This window comes from Diadema setosum, chromosome 2 (genome assembly GCF_964275005.1).
Source record: "Diadema setosum chromosome 2, eeDiaSeto1, whole genome shotgun sequence".
Classification (NCBI taxonomy): Eukaryota; Metazoa; Echinodermata; class Echinoidea; order Diadematoida; family Diadematidae; genus Diadema; species Diadema setosum.
Genome location: NC_092686.1, coordinates 22,948,862 through 22,969,803, shown reverse-complemented (window position 1 = coordinate 22,969,803; position 20,942 = coordinate 22,948,862). Strand labels below are relative to the sequence as shown.

At 41.1% G+C, this 20,942-nt stretch overlaps 1 protein-coding gene across 1 annotated transcript in view; it reads right to left on the bottom strand.

Moving 5' to 3' along the window:
* Positions 1-1,127: 1,127 nt before the first annotated feature.
* Positions 1,128-20,942, bottom strand: part of LOC140243342 (uncharacterized) — a 94,879-nt gene continuing 75,064 nt past the window's right edge. Inside the window, exons 18-36 of the mRNA XM_072323020.1 lie at positions 19,663-19,833; positions 18,579-18,707; positions 17,906-18,076; positions 16,864-16,992; positions 16,187-16,357; positions 12,206-12,334; positions 11,546-11,716; positions 11,030-11,158; positions 9,812-9,991; positions 8,640-8,768; positions 8,006-8,158; positions 7,317-7,610; positions 6,662-6,793; positions 5,956-6,069; positions 5,172-5,216; positions 4,163-4,345; positions 3,344-3,536; positions 2,550-2,803; positions 1,128-1,874 (exon numbers count right to left, since the gene is read on the bottom strand). Coding sequence (XP_072179121.1) covers positions 1,642-1,874; positions 2,550-2,803; positions 3,344-3,536; positions 4,163-4,345; positions 5,172-5,216; positions 5,956-6,069; positions 6,662-6,793; positions 7,317-7,610; positions 8,006-8,158; positions 8,640-8,768; positions 9,812-9,991; positions 11,030-11,158; positions 11,546-11,716; positions 12,206-12,334; positions 16,187-16,357; positions 16,864-16,992; positions 17,906-18,076; positions 18,579-18,707; positions 19,663-19,833 — 3,110 coding nt within the window. The 3' untranslated portion in view covers positions 1,128-1,641. The remainder of the gene's footprint in view (positions 1,875-2,549; positions 2,804-3,343; positions 3,537-4,162; positions 4,346-5,171; positions 5,217-5,955; positions 6,070-6,661; positions 6,794-7,316; positions 7,611-8,005; positions 8,159-8,639; positions 8,769-9,811; positions 9,992-11,029; positions 11,159-11,545; positions 11,717-12,205; positions 12,335-16,186; positions 16,358-16,863; positions 16,993-17,905; positions 18,077-18,578; positions 18,708-19,662; positions 19,834-20,942) is intronic.

The following is a 20,942-nucleotide window of genomic DNA, read 5'->3' as shown; positions in this document are numbered from 1 at the left end:
CCACAGATGACCAGAGAAAACGACACAAAACGAGAAAAGGAAGATAATAATGTTTGTTTCATAATATATATATTAAAATTTCACTTACACATAATATATTTTACATCATGACGGATGAAGTTCCGCAACGTAATGTGAGCACCTTATTCATGAAATTCAGAAAGTTTATCGACATTCGTGGCATTCTTGATATACCACGACACGTCAGACATGATGACAAGATGATATGACAACTTGAACTCAAGCTGCAGAGAAACGTATGAGATGACATCTTATTATGATCACGTGAGTGCACATCAGACGGGACAACACAGAGAGGAGGGCAGGACGGCAGAGGGAGTTAACCCCTTTGCCTTCAGGATCTGATGCTTCCCTACAGAATCATTACACAACAATTCTACTTCCAGTCTCCAATGGATTAATGTTTCAAATTAATTAGCATTGTATCATTATTATTATTTTTTTTTTTTTACTACGGCTCCAGAAATAATGAGAACCTCTGTGTCTGCAGAATGATAGAGTTGTCGGTTGTAGTTGTTGTACCAAGGAAAGCCCATCTTTCCAAAACCGATGCTTGTAGGGACCGCTTAGCAGCACCCATTCCTCTTCAAAGTATTTTAAATTTTGAGCTCTGTGGGTCGGTTCTTGGCACTGGACAGAATCAGAGCTTTCAACCCTTCTGACAGATACATAGGGATGATTTGGCTCAAAAGTAGGGAAGAAACAGCTTTCCCCCTAGGAGTGTGTTGTAAAATTATCAAGAAAAACAGGAAATTTCTATCAAAAATAAAAGCTGGGAATGGTCAAAATTTAGATATTTTTCCCCGTCCAAATTCAGATTGGTTTGATGGTCTTCAGAATGCACTTGGTGCAAATTGTCCAATCCCTCCTAACATTGCGGGATTATTTAAGCCACTGTTAGTATCATCTGTTTAACGTTGTGATGTGATGCATCAGGATAAATATTCGTCGTTGTTGTTGATGATGATGATCACCCTGTGACTGAACACATCGACATGATGGATAGACAACTGGACGAGACCATTATTATTATTATTATTATTATTATTATTATTAATTATTTATTTATTTATTTATTTTTTACTATTTTCGGCCTCTTTCTCTCCCACACAGATATCACACGTTACCAGATAGAGACACGTGGAAATCATTTATACATACGAACTCTCTTTCTCTCTCTATTAGACATGGAACGAGTAAAGCTACACTCTTAGCATGGTCATCACAATAGTAGGCCTATCGTATAATATGCCGTTGAAGGAAAGAACGTAGTATTACCGCAGGGTAAACTGTGTGTTGGTATCATATTGTTAGTCTTCGTTTTGAACGCACAATCTCCTCAATTTCATGCAGCCAGAGGAGGAGACTAAATCTCTGTGTGGAGAGCACTGTCATTAAAATAGCTTTTACAGCATTGTAGGATATTATATTTCCTCGAGTTCTACACAGTGAAACACTGCGTTCTTTCCCCCGTTGGGCAACTTTTCAACACTTGTCATCATATTAAAGCATCATCAGTTTGAGCAAATTCGGAATTGAACTTAGTCGTAGAGTAAACATTATTGATTTGGAAAAAGAGGAGAGTGGAGCAAGAAGAGATCGGGGACTCGCCACGCCCTCTCACTGTCCCCCTGGTAGATACGACCGACGCCTTCTCTTCTTGAAGAAGTTTTCCACGCAGTTCACTGGGCTGCCAGACCACAGACCGCACTCCAGACAGGTGCGGTAACCATCGGCCACATCCGGCACCTGCTCGGGTGGACACGTGTATTGCACGGAGTCGCCGTATCTATCGCCGGCGAGATAGCGGGTGGTTAAGTCGACTTCGCCCGGATCGTTGCAGACTAAGTTAGCTGGGTGAGGCAAGCGAGAATAAAAAAAAAAAAAAATGGGATGTAGATATTACGAATACAATGAAAAAATTGTTTCAAGACATCCAAAACCTAACGATATGTTTACAAGTTGGGTCTTTTTTAAAACTACTGCGAACCAACAACAGCAAGGAAAACAGAGAAAATTTTACAGGAAATTGTACAGAAATATCATTCTTCCCGTAAGATGCTTCTGATTCTCAACGGAAGATCAAAATAGTTCATGCAGAATCTAATATACGGGTGGTAAGTGAGGCTATTTCCAGGCTCGTTCCAGTTTTGCCAGGTGCTACAACGCTACAACAGTGTTCTGTGTAATTGCAAGAACTGTTGTTATCGTTATCATCTTAGGTGTTGGGTTTTCTTGTTATTGCCTATCTTAAAGTAATAGTACTCATTCGAGTGATATTCGATAGTGATAATGATTGCACGTGATTCGAGTCCTTGTGGGGACAGTTTAAAAATCATCAGAAGTAGGGCCTACCATTAATGGTGAACCACACACAATTTGCAATCAAACCATCTGACAGGGCTAATAACCCTCCTTCAAACCACATCCAACTTGTCCCGTCCATAAAAGCCAATTTAAGAGAGTTGGAAACTTGCAACCCTGCACAGTATGATCAGTTTTCACCCGGAGGATGGTAAAAGGCTCACCCGCTAGTGGTGGTAGTACAAGCGTCACCTCTCTGCACGCCTCAGATGGCACGTTGGGATCGAGCTCAGAGGGCGGTATATCGCTCTCCGCTCTCTCGCACTCGGCCGGCAGTGTAGTGCTGACGACGGACGCGCGCTCCATGGCACACACTGCCTCCACAGTCACGCTGCCAGTGTACTTGAACGGAAAGCACGCGTGGCCGTCTCTGTCGGTGATGCGAGACCGGATGTACCCGAAATCGTCGCCAACCAACCTAAATCAGTAAAGAGAAACACCATCATTATACCATAATCACCATCGTCATCATCATTTTCTGCTCTTTTAACCTTTGTTTTTCGCTCTCGTCATCTTTTTCTCTCCTATTTTCTCTTCGATGTCTACAGCCCCAACATTTCGTTCATCTTCGCCTTGCTTTGTTGATGAGACAAGATGTACGTCTTGCACCTTTACACCATCACAATCATTATCATTATGTTGTGCCAAGAGTGTTTTCTCGGGCAAATAGGAGCTCTTAAACCATTATCGTTACAATAATTAATTATTAACTTCAGTTCACAGCTAAAATAAGAATGGTGAAAGCACACGAAGAGCGATAGCATAGGATCCATAATTTGGGATATATCTGTTAAATAGCTGGTAGAAAAATAGAATCACTTTTACCCGTATTTCAAAAAGATGAAGACTGAGAATGCATTATCAGATGAAAGAAACCAAAAGGGAGGGTTTGCACAATGAAGATTTCGAGCATTACGAATTCGAAGGACTTTGAAAGAAATAAGACCCTCCGACTTACCGCAACCGAGTACCGGGTACTGGCATTGTGCAAGCACTATCTTGACAGGCCTTGACGGACACGCAGCTTTGCTCAGCCGACATGGGGCGACCGGCGGCCCACCAGGTGAAGTGGGTTGCTTCGTAAGTCCAGAGCAATTCGTTGGTATTCGGGTCTTGCACGATGAGTCCTGAGCCATCCTTTAACCAAACCGCTGTGATATGACGAACACATAACACACATGCACAAACAAACAAACAAACAAAACAAATCACCAAATAAAACAAATATATTTATCCCAATCACATGCACCTCATGCGACAAATCAAGTCGTATTTCGTTTTACACATGCATTTCGACGCATTTTATCACGTCTGTTCTTGTTTTCATGGCAGTGTGTATTTCTGAGGCCTCCTTTTCCATTACAGAGGTTTGCGATCAATACAAACTGCAATAGTTGCTATTACCGTAGATACAACCGAAATACTTGCAGCTAATTGGTAACGGCAACCTAACTGTAGCTGAACTGTACATCTATCTTCACATAATCGCATGAGATAAGCCCTTCGTCCTATGGGATAATATTAATTGAGTGGTCAAACTAGAATTTCTTAGCCCCTTCCCCTTTTTTAAATGTGTACGCATGATTTCTGCTCTAAAGTATCACAAATCATACACGGTTCAAATCATTAATGGTTTTTACTCTGCACTACCTGAAACGTATTTTTTTATTGTCTTGTTTTCTCAAGTTTTACTCTTCCGACCCTGTTCCAATGTTCTGCAAATAATGATCTCCACCTAGACACGTCTCAGTAGTCACTCACGCGTCACTACACTCACCGCTTTCCTCGTCGTAGTACCAGGCATCGAGGCGGTCGCCCACGGAGAGATCGGGGGGCAGCTTGGAGATTGGGATCTGCAGGGTGACGGGATTCGAGGGGGCGATAGAGACGGGTCTCCGTCCCCGCTGGAACACCGACAGTTCCATCACACCGACAACCTCAAGCGGTACCAGCTTGACCCCTTGCGACAAGAAATACAAAACAAACGACGAGAATGCGGATGAAACTGTTGATACTCAAAAGTTTAGTTATGTCACAAGATTTATCATGTGACGAATTACTATTCAGCAGCGACAGCCATTTTTGTTTTGAAATCGGAACTATAAAAAAAAAACACGAATGAAGTTAATGTGAGCTTTTTATCTCACTGAGGTTTCTTTTTATTGCCTTACAATGGCATAATAAAGTTAACAGTACGGTTTATCCAAAATAACAAAAGGAAGCAAGTGACAAAAGTGTAATTTCTCCTACATGAGCCCAAGGTATTTCTTATTCACACTGATATCAGTGTCATGTTTTGCCCCCCCCCCCCAATCATACATGACCTCCTTGCCCTCTCCCTCTTTAGATATCTTTCAATTGGATGAGTGTTTTCTGCTCAAAGATGGTACCATATTAAAACATGATCTGTCCTGTCTTCTGACATCAACGCCTCAAATTTGGATGATTAGATGATTTATCTCATGTTCTCTTTTTCCACAGTAGGGCAGGATTACCGTCTGGACAGTTTAAGAACATGACACGACATAATACAGATTCTTATTTGTCAAAGGTTTGTGGAGGTGGAGCCACAATGCAAACGATCAAACAAGAAATTGGAATGATCAACGATGACAGACGCTCGCGGTATGAAAGACATGGAGTAGAGATCACGGAACAGATTATGAAATCTGCCACTATGTGCGGTCATCTACGTATGTATTTAGGACTAGTAGCTATTCAAAATCGATGTGGAACGGATTGCGCAGCCAATTCTAATTTCGTTTAAATAACCATAAGCGACTTACTTGAATCTGCAGATGATGACAGGATGTCACCGCGTAGGCCGCCACCTACGTCAAAACAAAGAAATAATACAAAGCATAATAAATAGCCTCTGATTGCTAGAGAGTAGAGATTAGTGTGAATACCAGAGTCCATTTTGCAGAGTGGACACACCAACGATTTCAGGGTGTCCACGAAAGCAACAGTCGTTCACTAAAATACTAACAGCATGGACAGTTTGGATATTCACATGTGATGCAAAACCGCAATACAGTGATTACATGACTACTACTTGGCCTACTATTGATGACTAAGATGATTATAATGATGATGACAGTGATAATGATATCAATACTACAAAAACGACAACAACAAATACAACTACAACAAAACTACTACTACTACTACTATTACTACTGCTACTACTACTACTACTACTACTACTACTACTACTACTACTACTACTACTACTATTACTACTACTACTACTACTACTTCTGCTACTACCACTATAACTACCACTACCACAAATAATGATAATGATGATATTAATGATATATCCCAATGATAATGCGAATAGGAATGCTCACCACAAGCATGACACCTAACAACAAAACACCAGTAATAAGTTTCAAAGGTGTATATGCAATCATTGGAAGCTATACATTGGTATTTCCGCTGTTGCCGATGTGCCTCAAATAATTGCATCTTGCAACATTTTACATAATCTTTGAGACGGCCCCATGGACTTGAATGTTAAATCATAGGAGTTTAAAGAATAAACTGCCATTATTTTGATCCACCTACCTTCACGGATCATTGCAAGTAATTCCGGTGCGTGCTCGAAGGCCTCCGGAATGGTGATATTTACGCCGTAAAATTCTATCGTCACCTGTCGCCTTTCTACGACTCTGATTCCCTCTGTTGGTATAGATTGGTAAGAACTGGGTGATGAATTTTTATTTGACGCACAGCAAAATCACCATCATTAAATTGAGTATCGGAGCCGAAAAGAAATATTATTCAGTAGAATTACCCAAAACTCCGATAAAGGGGGGAAAGTCGAAAAAAGGAGCGATTATTGATGTGATTGCAATGGGGAGTTCTGTTTTCCCAGCTTTCCCGCCATCTCGTCACGAATTCATCTTGTAAGCTTCAACTTCCTACATTAGGCATTTTGCAGCCCTAAATTTTCTAAATATGTCCCGGAAAGAACCCTTCCGTACTGATACAGCAGACCATGGAATGTTGCTCAAACAGGGTTATGTACATAAGAAATACAATATGCAAGTATAACTCGTACACTGATACAGATGCAACAAAAATCCTCACACGGTGGGGCCACCATGATATGTCGTTGTTTTTTCTTGTTTTTTTTTTTTTTTATTCATGGATATCCGTGAGCATATCGAGCATTAGCTAGCGTTTTGTGCCTCTTCTAATAGTATAATGATGTGAAAAATCGCAGGGACACGAGACAAAAATGATTGAGGTTATCTAAAGCTTGACTCACTGGCAGGAATGCCGACGCGATAAGACGATCCACCCTCGTTTCCCGAGAAGGCGAACTCGTTGGAGCTAGAACTCTTCCACAAGAACGTGTTCATTTCCTCCCGCACGGCCAGCGGAATGGTCACCACGTTGCCTGCACATAGAAAGGTTATCACAAAAGTAGTCAAAGGGGATACGAGACAGCGTCAATGTCGAATAATTTTTCCCTGTTCATAAAATATCAACAAAAAAGACGCATACTTAGCGACGACAGATAAAGCAAAATTAAAACGAGAAGACGCAGAGAAAAGTAAATGACAATTAAAGCCTGAAGGTGAAATACAGAGAACAGGAATAGGTAACTATGACACAGAGTCATTGGACTTGGGACACTTAGGTAATGTAGCCCTAACAGAAAAGAAATGATGCTAAGTACATTCATCAGCGTTAAAGCGCTCTTAATTTAACTTCATGTAGCTGGTTATTCAAGCTAGATTCTACATAATGAAGCGGCAGGAAGTGACGTCAAAGAACAAGCACAGTCTCATTATCGGAGGAGTTCTTGGTGATTATCGTTATCATCACATACACACACGCGCGCGTAGACACACACACACACACACACACACACACTTTTTGAATTTTCAATTCACAGCTGATACCAATGTGCTACTCACGAATGTGACGATGTGCCCGGACGGTCATCGAGTTATCCAGTCCCCTGTCGCGGAAGAGGAGATCATTGGCCGGTCGACCTGCGGTGACAATGACCGTTCGGTTGTAAGGAACCTCGATCGTCACCACACCATCAGGCCCAGCGACAGCCGAGGCCACCCGGAGTGTACCTCTGGGCTGGGTCGGATCGGCGACGTACGCCGCGACGTCGGCATCGGGTGCTGGGAGCTCGTCCAGGGGATCACTGTGGTCGACGACTACTACAGTCAGGTTGACATTTGGTGGAATATAGTCCACTGGTTTTTCGTTGAAACAACAGGATATAGAAAACAAATATTAACGATCATCAAAACATGTGTGATTAGGTACAGACTTGATCAAGAGGGAGTGAAGGTCATGGCATATTCGATGGTCTCCTCGTGTTTGTACATAGTTGCTATGTTGAGATTCACCACAGAACTGGATATGGAACGAATATGTCAAAGTGCACTGTTTAAAAAGCTGAAAATAAATAATGTGCTGACACTTGTCACAAAAATGATTCCTTGAGATACTGTGCTTTGCGATTTTTTTTTTATATTTTAATATTCATCTTTTTTTTGTTTTGTTTGTTTGTTTTTTTTGTTTGTTTGTTTGTTTGTTTGTTTGTTTGTTTTTTTTGTAATGAGGGTTCAAGTATCAAATGGCTCACGTGTGCATTCAATGCCGTCACCCGAATAGTCTTCAGGGCATTCGCCACACTCGAACAACCTCACAAACGGCTGGGTGAAGTCTACGTCCATTGGGTCGATGTCGGTACACTCCACTCCCGCGAAGCACGGGTTATCTGCGCAGGACCTGTTGTCTGCAAGTACAAGGAGATGGACAGAGTTGTAGCAACCATAGGCAAACATGTAATAGCCTCATACTCCCAGAAGGAATAACGATTTGAACGGGGAAAGGGTCTGCAGGAAAGATTGTGTGATTTCACCCCAGCACTTTGGTGCAGCTGTGTCTGTTATCTTTGCTTTATTCAGCTCAACCCAATTCAGTCTAGTTCAGTTCAGTTTCATTTCTGCATTTCACTTCAATTTCAATAAAATATAACACAGTTTGTGGATTGATATGATAAAATATAAAGAATCAATATTACAAAATTATGGACAGAAATGTATTCTCTTCTACATTCCAGGAATTATCATTACTGTAATCACAAAGAACTGCTGGATCACACTCTAACCATGCTAATTCTCAGCCAGTTGACCACTGATGACGCTTGTACAACCCATTGCCTTGCGACTTTTCGCTGTGATCTCAAGCGTAACACATCATGTTTGATAGCTTACCTAGTTGCGCGCAATGCGTTCCATTTCCAAAATGACCGGCAATACACACGCAGGTGTACCCGCCAATTTCGTTCTCGCAGGAGGCGTTTCTATGGCAATCGAAGTCTCCCGTGTCGCACTCATCGATATCTGTTGAAAAAAAAAAATAAACGATCAAATGAGGAATAAACTTATATTCTACATTTACGAAAATATCCTGTTTCAAGGGCGGATCCAGGATTTACGTAAGGGGGGGGGGGGGGAGGGGGTATGCCCAAACAATATTTCTGGTGCTACTTTCGGGTTTCTTCTAATTTTTTTTCTTTTTATATCTTTTGTTCTAACGACGGTGCGCCCCTTCTGGGTCCTCCACTTTGTTTGACTAATGTTACTGAATGCTACATTAAAACCAAAAACATGAAATATAGATATTTCCACTAATGAATAAATATAGGACACAGGCACGATTACTAAGACCCCATGTGATTTTGAAATACTGCGTTTAGCAAAACATTAAGCATGCCTTGGAGTGAATGGTGACTAACAAGGAAGCCGTCATCACAGCACATGCAACTTATTTTATAATGGGAAGAATGTTCCAGAAAAGTACGCTGAATAGAACACAATATCAAGACAGTCCTCCTTGAGAGTAGATGAAATGGAGAAAATGCATCATGTAATATTAACGGATGTTCATAATAAGGTCTACCAATGATAATGGTGTTTTGGTCCTTCTGCGGCTTGTGTGACTGCAACAGGATTTGCAGATGAGAAGTCCGGTACTCCCTCGTTCTATTAGTTTTGTTTCGAGAGGATGAGACAAATATAAGACGATACCATCTATTCGATTTATGTCATACCTTCACTTAAAATCTACATGGCCCGCCTCCAAATGGTCTACCTGCTGCATCAAAAAGGTCGCAACTGCTTCAATATTTTTTTTTCTACTCAGCTAGGCGGATCTTTTCGTCGTCGACGTCAACATTCATTCGTCATAACCTTCCAACATACCTATGCAGACTCGATGTCTTTTTCTACTTAGCTAGGCGGACCTCTTTGTCGTCCACGTCAAACATTTGACCGTCATAACTTTCCCACATACCTATGCAGACTCGATGTCTTTTTCTACTTAGCTAGGCAGACCTCTTTGTCGTCCATGTCAAACGTTCAATCTCCATAACCTTCCCACATACCTATGCAGACTTCACCGTCGCCCATGTATCCTAGAGGGCAGTCGCCACAGTTATAAAACTTGATGAGCTCCTCTGGCGAAAACATTTCCAGGTCGATTTCGTCGAGCACGTCAGAACGGGTGAGGTTTGTGCATTTGACCCCGTCGAAACAGGGTCCATCCGCAGCGCAGACTGTCAGGTCTGCAAGAAGAGGGTGGTTTCAACGGGTAAATAAATGAACTGCATCAACATGAACAACACTGCAAATTAGGAACCTCTGTCTGGAAGCGGCAACATGACTTCGTTGCATAAATGTCTGAGAAATGCTGTGGTCGTATGGTCTGAACTATCTTAACAGTTTGCTCGTTATGTTTGGCTATAAACTTAATTACTGTACACCGAGTCAAAGACGTGTATATTTCTGGACCCTGTGGTCTCTGTATTCGAATAATGATATGGGATTAATAAATTTCTATTATATTGTAAAATATCATTACGATTATGCTCAGACGATCACGATAAGGAACGTATATACATTATGCATGGTTTAGACCGCAAGTCCAACAACTGAGTTGTAAGTTGAAAGTTAAGCGATTGCTTGGGAACCCAGGGTGCGTTCATGTACTCATTCACCGTCTCAGGACTGCCAATGACATTGTTCATAAACATCTTTCTTTCTTTCTGTCTTTCTTCTTTCTTTCTTTCTTTTTTTTTTTTTTGGCGACGAGACTGAAAGACTTCAGGCTACGAGGACTGTCATATCTCAGAGACTATGGCATGATCGCTTCGAGGTTTTTAAACTAACTTTGATGATGCGATAACTATCCTCTTCATTCAGGACTTCGCTCAGATAAATCCTCACCAGAAATAAACAGATCACAAACTTTGTAGATCTACTCTGTGAATGTGACACCAAAATTTTGTCTTTTCTTGCGAGTGTGTCAACATGATCAAAGCTATTTGTGTACGTTCATGAAAAATCTCGTTTTGCAGCTGTTGTACGAAAAGCAAAGAGGAACGTTTGATGTCTCTCTAGGTCACCGTCTACTGTTTTCTACATCACAAGGCAAGTTGTTGGGCGTGCTTTTTTAAGGATCCCCTCCCCCGCAAAAATTATTGCCCACAAGAACAAAATCATGAGAAAAGCAACATCACCATTGGAACTATCATCACTCATATCAACTTTCACTGACAGATGGATATTACGTAATCATCCTCAACACAGGGCTTGGAACTTACCTAGAGGGATGCAGACCTTGCCGTCGCCATGGAAATTCACATTGCAGACACATTCGAACGATCCTGGGATATTGAAGCAAGTGGCGTTGGGGTGGCACTCGTAAGTTCCCTCCACGCACTCGTCAATATCTGAACAGAAAGAGATAGTATAAATCTCTTTATCCAATGCAAACTTATTGAAGTTGTCAAAACCTCGACTCTCGAAACATCGGTATATTACTCGACTGCTTGGAGAAGTATTCTACAAACAAACTTTGAGAGAGACTCAGTAAAGTCTTCTTTAGTAAAGCAGAAATCTCATCAAATATCAGTCTGGAGATATCGAGGAAAGTATCAAACCAGATTATGATATCGATGCGACAAATGAACGTTTCAAAAGTTGACAAGACACTACATGAATTTCTTTTTCGGTCGTGCGTGGATAAGGGCTGTATGAGTTTATGGAATACTGGTAGTACAGCAAGTAGAGTATGTAGTGTTGGGGAGGTGGATGTTCGATTCGACAACGGTACTTACCAACGCAGTTCTTGCCGTCTCCGCGGTATCCTGGTGGACAGGGACCGCACCTGTATTGGTAGATGATGTCGACAGGGTTGTTGAGATCTATGCCGCCTACCACTTCACTACGGGTGAGGTCGGTGCAGATTACGTTGTCGAAGCACGGTCGGTTGATACACCTTGTTGGATCTGAGACAATGATAAGAGACAAGACGGTTTTATGCACGATTTCTGCGGAAAATGTCTGGTCTTTGGCACTTCATCAAAATATAATCCAAGCAGTGAGTGGAACATTGACAACAAGAACATTTGTTTTCAAGTTTTTCAAGTCAGCTAGAAACAACTTCATATAGGCATGTGACCTTAATGGCAAATACCATACAACGCTATCGGTGACGAAATCGACGCTGATGCAAAATGACGAGCAAGTCCAACATCTGCTTTTGTCACAAACTTTTGGTACCACCACTGGCGACGAAGAAAGGAATTGTGTGTATTGTATTTTTCACCATGACAATTTGAACAAAGCCATGAAATGATGCAGTCCATCAAAATGTCAGTTACGACGTGATTCATTTGTATTTGGGTAAGGTAAATAAGTCAGACAAAATAGCACTACATAAGTCAACGGTCACTTGAGTTACAACTAAATCTTTGTGGCTGGTCAGTGGTTCTCACCAATTGGAATGCACACACGTCCGTCGCCATAATAGCCTCGGTTACAGACGCAGTCAAAACCTCCCGGGGTGTTGGAGCATTCGGCATTTGTGTCACAATCGTGGGTACCGAGCACGCATTCGTCAACGTCTGGATCGAGGAATAACGAGAGAGAGAGAGGAGTCAAATATGGATTGCATAACATGAACACATGTCATCAATCATTAGAGAATTAGAACAACAATAACAGCACAAAAAAAAACAAACAAACGATAATGACAGCAACAAAAACTGTAAGCAGCAACAACAGCAACAATATGAGCAACACTAAATACAATTTTTGGCAGATTATTATCAACGAGAGCTGCAAAAGCAATAGCAAACACAACACCAATGGCAATAACAACAACATCAACAATGAAGACAACGGTAACAAGAGCAACAACAGCAACAACAAGGACAGAAACAAATGAAAGGGGAATGGGAAGTGGGAAACGAGATTGTGTACTAATTTTTAGTATTCTCCTACATGTAAAATATGTAGTCCCCGACCCTTCGACTTGTGTTGGGTTTGACTGACTTTTTGCATTTGTTTTTTGTTTGTGTGTTTTGTCTTGCTTTGTTTTGCTTTGTTCTCCTTGTTCTTCTCTTCTTTTTTTTTCTTTGCCGACACAAAACATTCAATAATCCCATAAGAGGGGTTATCAAGACCTTCTCGACGTCGTTTTTCTCTATGTGATGTACATAGAGCGGACATTACTGCAACGCCTGAATTAACCATTACTTGTTGAGGTACATCTCGAATGCGTTATCATAGCTGAGATGGACAGATACCAGGATATTATGCGTGAGCGATTGCACGAATGATAATGTTATCACTTTCGAAACACGCTATAAAAATGCAATCTATTTCAAGCACGATCATGCTACTAATAAATCAAGGCACCTAATCCGGCAATAACGTAATTTCAAGGTGACGATTGAACTTTGAAAAGAAACACAATTTGGCAATCGTGTGATGATGTCCTTCATAATCCAGTCTATATCCGTTGCACTTTTCGTATGATGCGTCGCGTGATGTCGTCCCTCACGCATAATCTCGCATTATCATGGAATTACAAGGGGCAACAGTGTTCGCGTGATCAGTTTGAGTGGTCTTGACTAGACAAAGGACGCTATAGTATACTTTTAAATGATATTTGCAAGAGCTTAGAGAACACATCTTCTTTTTGAGGCCAAACTTGACGATTTGGGTATGAAAATTTCAAGACATTCGACCGTTTTTTTTTTCATTTTTCAATTATGATCAACACAGCATGATCATCTTCCTTACAAGTTTCTTCAAGTGCACAGAGAGCCACGGAAGTATTGAGCGCTGTGATAGGACTGCTATCATGTACCATTATCATTATTGTAATCATCATTTCGGCATGGCAAGCCTCGTGAAACACAGGAGTGCTTGAATGTTTCCAACTGACGAAAAGAACTCTGACAGATCGGCCATAATTTCACACCCAGGGGCAAAAATCATCACGTGAAAAAGGCCAACCTATTTCGAGACTGAGTGTCAAAAGTAATTTGAAGACAACCTGTATTCTTTCACCCTATCCTCGACAGGGGCAATTAAATGCGAAGTTTGGCATGAGTGTTTACCTCGCCTGAAGTCATAATGAACATCTAATTATATGTATTGACGAAGTGACAGACAGGGCTACGATTATAAATATATACATGTATATAAATACATATATATGTATATATATATATATATATATATATATATATATATATATATATATATATTTGTAATCAAGCTCAACAAGTGACCATTGGGCGTATCTCTCGTAGCAAGCGAATCCTTCTTTGTTAGATGTTTGGAAGTCTGTTAATATACATTGTAAAAAAAAAAACCGCAGAGAATGATATGGTATAACAATCGCAAGATATAGGAATCACTGTAAATCGAGTGACTGTCGAATACATATAGGAATGTGACATACACGTAATATTGCAGTTCACTGCCTCGTGATTATTGCAAAACGTTGTTTAGATAACACAAATCTACATCAATTGACGACAAGTAAACAAGCCCGGCTTTCATGATTATTTGTGCCTACATAATATACCATTCGTATACTCTGTACCAGAAATATATTCCGAGTACGAGTAATTAGTGTCTAACTATATTCAGGTTCTTCTCTGACGGTCTACTATGGATTCAATCAACCTTACGCAGAACCCTCCACCATACATTGTAGGTGCCATCATTCGTGTGGGTAATATCTACCTTCACAGTCAATGCCATCGCCAGTATAGCCTGGGGGACACTCCCCGCATTGGAATAGCGAGATGAACAGGGGTGGATTGTCCAGGTCTACGGCCGCTAGGACTTCGGCTCGGTCCAGATCGGTACACGCGACGCCGGGGAAGCAAGGTTGATCGGCGCATGATGTCGGGTCTGGATTGAGACCCCGTCAAAAGAGCAATCCCGAAACAACAATAAGAACCACGAGAAAGTTGTCAAAACTGTCTCAAAAGTCTCTGCACAGCATCATCACCAAGGTAAAAGCTAAGTCTGTGGTATTATGTTTTGCTTTCACTGCACAGACGAATAATCGCTTGTGCTCCTGATATCAAAGTAGTTTTTATTTTCCCGATAAGAGGTGAGTTGCTATGTACGATATATTTCTTCCTGGCCGATACCCTTTCAAAAGATCTGAATTCAAAATATTATTGCAATTTTACTTCAGTAATTTAATGTCAGCTTCCATATTCAACAGTCAATCATGGTTCGTTTTATAATTAATGTCTCGTCGACAATACGTTACCCTTCGTTAGTATATAGCTTTTTCTTTGTTTTTACTTTTTAGCTTTCCAGCAGAAGTAATTTTTTTCCTGTTACTATTTCTTGAATATCTCTCCACAGTTAAGGTGACTTGATGGTGAAATACGGCACTCACTTATAGCTACGCATGTTCTTCCGTCTCCATAGAAACCGATGTTACATTCACACGAGTATGAGCCCGGCTCGTTGACGCATCTCGCATTGATGTCACAATCGAAGAGGTTTTGCGCACACTCATCCACGTCTTGATTACGAAAAGATTGAGATATGGATTCAATCAGTACTCATTATATCATTGCAAGTTGTTATCAGCTGTTGTTTGACTGATACAGAAAGTTGAAGACTCTCAAATTTCCATGAACGTCACCTTCGCTTTCTGCTTGGTTCTTGATGGTTCCACAAAATCGCCACAGGGGACGTTCTAGAGAGAACAAGTGGGAATGCTTGGGAGCCATTCTATATTTCATCTTGAGCTCAGATGGTGTAGTCCTGTAGGACGCATGGAAGACCCGTGGTTCCATGAGAGCCATGCTTAAGATTTAATTGGATGGTGTCGGCAATACATTGTGGTTCAAGAAGCTCCAACAGAGAAAGGCTATCACACTTGATACACAAAATGTGTTAAAAACATGATAAAACTTGCTTATTGTATTTGCTTCATCATCTGTGGGCGATGCTGTATACCTCCCCCCCCCCCCCCCATCGGCGTAGAAAGTACCACAAATAACACGCAAATTTAAGAACATTTAAGAGGAAATGTGACTGAAAACGTCATCCTCGTCAATGATGGACAGGATAACATTGTGTTAATTCGGTTTTAAAGTTTCAAGTATCCAAGGTTGCCTGGTCAGCGGGTAAACTGTTATGAACATTATACCGACATAACATTGTACAACGAAGCACAATGACATACAACATTGAAACATGAAAATATGAAATGACATGACACAACATAACATGACACAATATTTCACGAAACATAATTATACAACATTTAATATATAACATTCTAGCACAACAGCGCATGCTATAAACAATAACACAGCACACAGGTTTCATGAATTCTGACTGTATACTACGATGGTCCGAATGGATTCAATTAACATTATGTAGGTCCCTCCACCATGGGTGCCATAATTTGTGTGGGCAATATCTACCTTCACAGTCAATGCCATCGCCAGTATAGCCCGGGGGACACTCCCCACATTGGAATAGCGAGATGAACAGGGGTGGATTGTCCAGGTCTACGGCCGCTAGGACTTCAGCTCGGTCCAGATCGGTACACGCGACGCCGGGGAAGCAAGGTTGATCGGCGCATGATGTCGGGTCTGGATTGAGACCCCGTCAACAGAGCAATCACCAAAAACACCGACAATTAAAGACTCGAGCGAAAGATATCAAAATTCACTGACAGTCTGCACGCAGCTGGTCACTTACTTAATCTCTTAATATTTATATGCTTCACTTTATGAATAATCGATCCTTCCTTGTCATGCTATAAAGGTAAGATATGTAACGACGCTTTGTCAAGCCTTAAAGATGTGTTGCCGAAAGTCGCTATCGTGATATAATTCTTTTTTTTTTTCCACTTGGACGATACTCCAAAATGTCACAAATTAGAGATTTATCGTTAACCTATTCCGTCTTTACGAGTATAAACATCCATATTTCTTAAAGAGCCACTCATTGTTTCGTCCTGCAATCCATAATGTCCGTCTAAATCAGCAATGCTTGCTTTGTTATAACTTCTTTTGACACACAATATTTACAGTCCTATTGCTTGTAATGTATTTTGCCCGCAAAAACCGATTTAAAGGTGAAGCACGACACTCACTTATAGCTACGCATGTTCTTCCGTCTCCATAGAAACCGATGTTACATTCACACGAGTATGAGCCCGGCTCGTTGACGCATCTCGCATTGATGTCACAATCGAAGAGGTTTTGCGCACACTCATCCACGTCTTGATTACGGAAAGATTGAGATATGGATTCAATCAGTATTCAATAGGACTGCAAGGTGTTCTCAGATAGTGAGTGACCGATGTAGGAAAAAAAAATACCGCCACCACCGCTATCTTCTTGGTTTTTAGATGATTCCATAAAATCACCAAAGAAGACGTTCTTTGAGAGAACAACGTGATATGCTTTGGAAACATTCCACTTCATTGTTCATACCCAGCTCAGACATGAGTGAATTTTTGATCATGTACAACATATGGACAACCCAGAACTCTAAGAGAGTCATGCTCTTGATTGCACTGGATGGTGTCGACATAATGCTGTTCAGGTAGCTTCGACAGAGAAAGGCAAAGACATTAAGTAGAAAAAAGTGTCGACAGCTTGCTATTATGCCCGCTGATGACTATTCCCATATCTACTGCATCTATAGACGAAGCTGCAATTCTCGTATCGGCTTAGTGAGTCACGCAAATAACTCGCGAAGAAAATTTAGCCTTATGTGCTTGTTTAAAAACCTCATCATCAGTGATGGACTGGACCAAAAGTCGACATCTTATTCTATCTTTAGTTTTGTTAAGCTTTAGCTCTCCAGGGTTAATTTATCAGTGGCAAGGCATTGTTGTGAACATAAACCGTTACAACAGCGAATAACGAAGTAAAATGACTTAGAACATTGACACACAAAAACACACACACACACAAAAAAAATAAAGTGACATGACATGACACAATACCACAAAACATGTAACATTTAATATTCAATATTCAAGCACAACAGTGCATGCTATATGAACAATAGCAGGACACACAGGATTCGTGAAGTCTGACTGTATATACAATAGTCCGAATGGATTCAATAAACATTATGTAGGTCCCTCCACCATGGGTGCCATAATTCGTGTGGGTAATATCTACCTTCACAGTCAATGCCATCGCCAGTATAGCCTGGGGGACAATCCCCGCATTGGTATAGCGAGATGAACAGGGGTGGATTGTCCAGGTCTACGGCCGCTAGGACTTCAGCTCGGTCCAGATCGGTACAGGCGACGCCGGGGAAGCAGGGCTGATCAGCGCATGATGTCGGGTCTAGATCGAGACCCCGTCAAAAAAGCAATCACCAAAAACACACTTACAAGACTCGAGCAAAAGATATTAAATTCACTGACAGTCTCCACGCAGCTGGTTACTAACGTATTCTTTTGTTAATGATATACTTCATTTTATGTATAATCGATCGTTCCTGCTCGGGATTGAAGATATGATATGTAACGATGCTTCGTCACACTATAAAGATGTGTCACCACAAGTCGCTATCATGATATAATTCTAATTTTGTTCACTTGGACGATAACTCCAAAATGCCTGTAATTCGAAGTAAAAGAGTTATCGTATTCGATCTTCATCAGTATAAACATTCATATTTCTTACAGAGCCACTCATAATTTCGTCTTACAATCGACAATTTTAATCTAAATCAGCACTGCTCGCTTTGATATAACTTATCTCTTGACACACATTATTTACAGTCATATTGCTTGCAATGTCTTTTCCCAACAAAACCGATTTGAAAGTGAAGCACGACACTCACTTATAGCTACGCATGTTCTTCCGTCTCCATAGAAACCGATGTTACATTCACAAGAGTATGAGCCCGGCCCGTTGACACATCTCGCATTGATGTCACAATCGAAGAGGTTTTGCGCACACTCATCCACGTCTTGATCACGAAAAGATTGAGATATGGATTCTATCAGTACTCATGACGATTGCAATTTGTTATCAGATAGTGACTGACCGATGTGGGGAAAAATTACCGCCACCACCGCTATCTTCTTGGTATTTAGATGATTCCATAAAATCACCAAGGAGGACGTTCTAGAGAGAACTACGTCGAATTGCTTTGAAAGCATTCCGATTAACACCCAGCTCAAAATTGCATGAACGGTTTGACCAAGTACATCGTATGGACGATCTAAAACTCCCAGAGAGCCTTTCTCAAGATTACATTGGATGGTGTCCACATAGTACTGTTCAGGAAGCTTTAATAAAGAAGGACAAGCACACCAGAACACCAAAACCAACACCAACACACCAAAATGTGTAGAAAGCTAAATATTATGCCTGCTGATGACGACATCCATATTTGCTGCATCTGTAGGCAATGCTGCGATTCCCGTACCACCTTAGTAAGCCGCGTAAATAACTCGCGAAAATTTTTTAGTCTTATGTGCTTTTTTTTTAAATTTGAAAATGTCATCCCCGTCATTGAGGGACTCGACCACAGGTCGATATTTTATTCAACCTTAGTTTTTTTTTTTTCTTTCTTTTTAAGTTCTATCTATCCAGTGTTGCTTAATCAGTGGTCAAGCATGGTTACGAACATACACAAACATAACACCGTACAACAGAGTACTCGTATAACGACACATAACATTGACACATGGAAACATGATATGATATGAAGAACATAACATGACACGAGATCACACAACATGAATAACATTTAATATAATTACATGACATTCATGCACAACAGCGCATGCCATGAACAATAACACATCACACATGTTTCATGAATTCTAACTGAATACTACGATGGTCCGAATGGATTCAATCAACATTATGTAGGTCCCTCCACCATGGGTGCCATAATTCGTGTGGGTAATATCTACCTTCACAGTCAATGCCATCGCCAGTATAGCCCGGGGGACACTCCCCGCATTGGTATAGCGAGATGAACAGGGGTGGATTGTCCAGGTCTACGGCCGCTAAGACTTCAGCTCGGTCCAGATCGGTACAGGCGACGCCGGGGAAGCAGGGCTGATCAGCGCATGATGTCGGGTCTAGATCGAGACCCCGTCAAAAGAGCAACCGCAAAACAGTAATAACAACCATGTAACAGATGTTACATATCTTAATTCTGAACCATCTCAGAGAAAGAGAGGGAAATGTTCCATTACATAATTTCTCTTATGAACATGGTATATCTCCTTCCACAATGGCTGAAATTCGGAGTAATTTAGTTGTCTCATTTCTTCTATTCTAATCCAATGTTACGTATTACTTCAATAATCATCCACGCTGTCGTCCCAACATGAACAACACTCCTAGTTAGGTCAAAACTACATATCCTGTCCCCAAAAGTATCTTGTTATAAATTTTAGCGGCACATAATGCTTTTTGATGCTATTGCTTTTACCGTCTCTTTCCCGTAAAACCAACTTGGAAAGTGAAACACGACACTCACTTATAGCTACACATGTTCTTCCGTCTCCATAGAAACCGATGTTACATTCACACGAGTATGAGCCCGGCTCGTTGACGCATCTCGCATTGATGTCACAATCGAAGAGGTTTTGCGCACACTCATCCACGTCTTAATTACGAAAAGATTGAGACATGGATTCAATCAGTACTCATTACGATTTATTTTATGATTGTAGATGTTATAAGATGATGGTTGGATGATGCCTAACTTGAAAACTCCGAAGTTTCCATTAGCGTTGCCTTTGCCATCTTCGGAGTTTTAGGTGATTCCACAAAATCACACACAAACGCACACGATGAGGACCATGAGTGATTTTTAGTCGGATTGCATTGGAATCATTCTCATCCAAACCCAGCACTGAAGGTTCGGTCATGTAGGAAGCATGGATGAATAAATGATACCGGGGCAAGCACTCTTTGGAGTGCTTTCAACCCCAGGAAAGCTCCAAGAAAGAGGTACAACCGATGCTCTAATTAAAAAACGAAAATCCGCCATCTCGCCAGCCATCATAGAGGACGATGCTCTAGACTGCGTTAGAGGGCATCAGGTGATAAAGGACTGGTTCAGGTAGCTTAACGGAGGAAGGCAGACACGCGTGATAGATATAACGTGTCGAAAGCCTGCTGATTTTGCCGCAGACGCTGTAAATCGTGTAGCGGCTTATAGAAGAACCTATTTGATTGT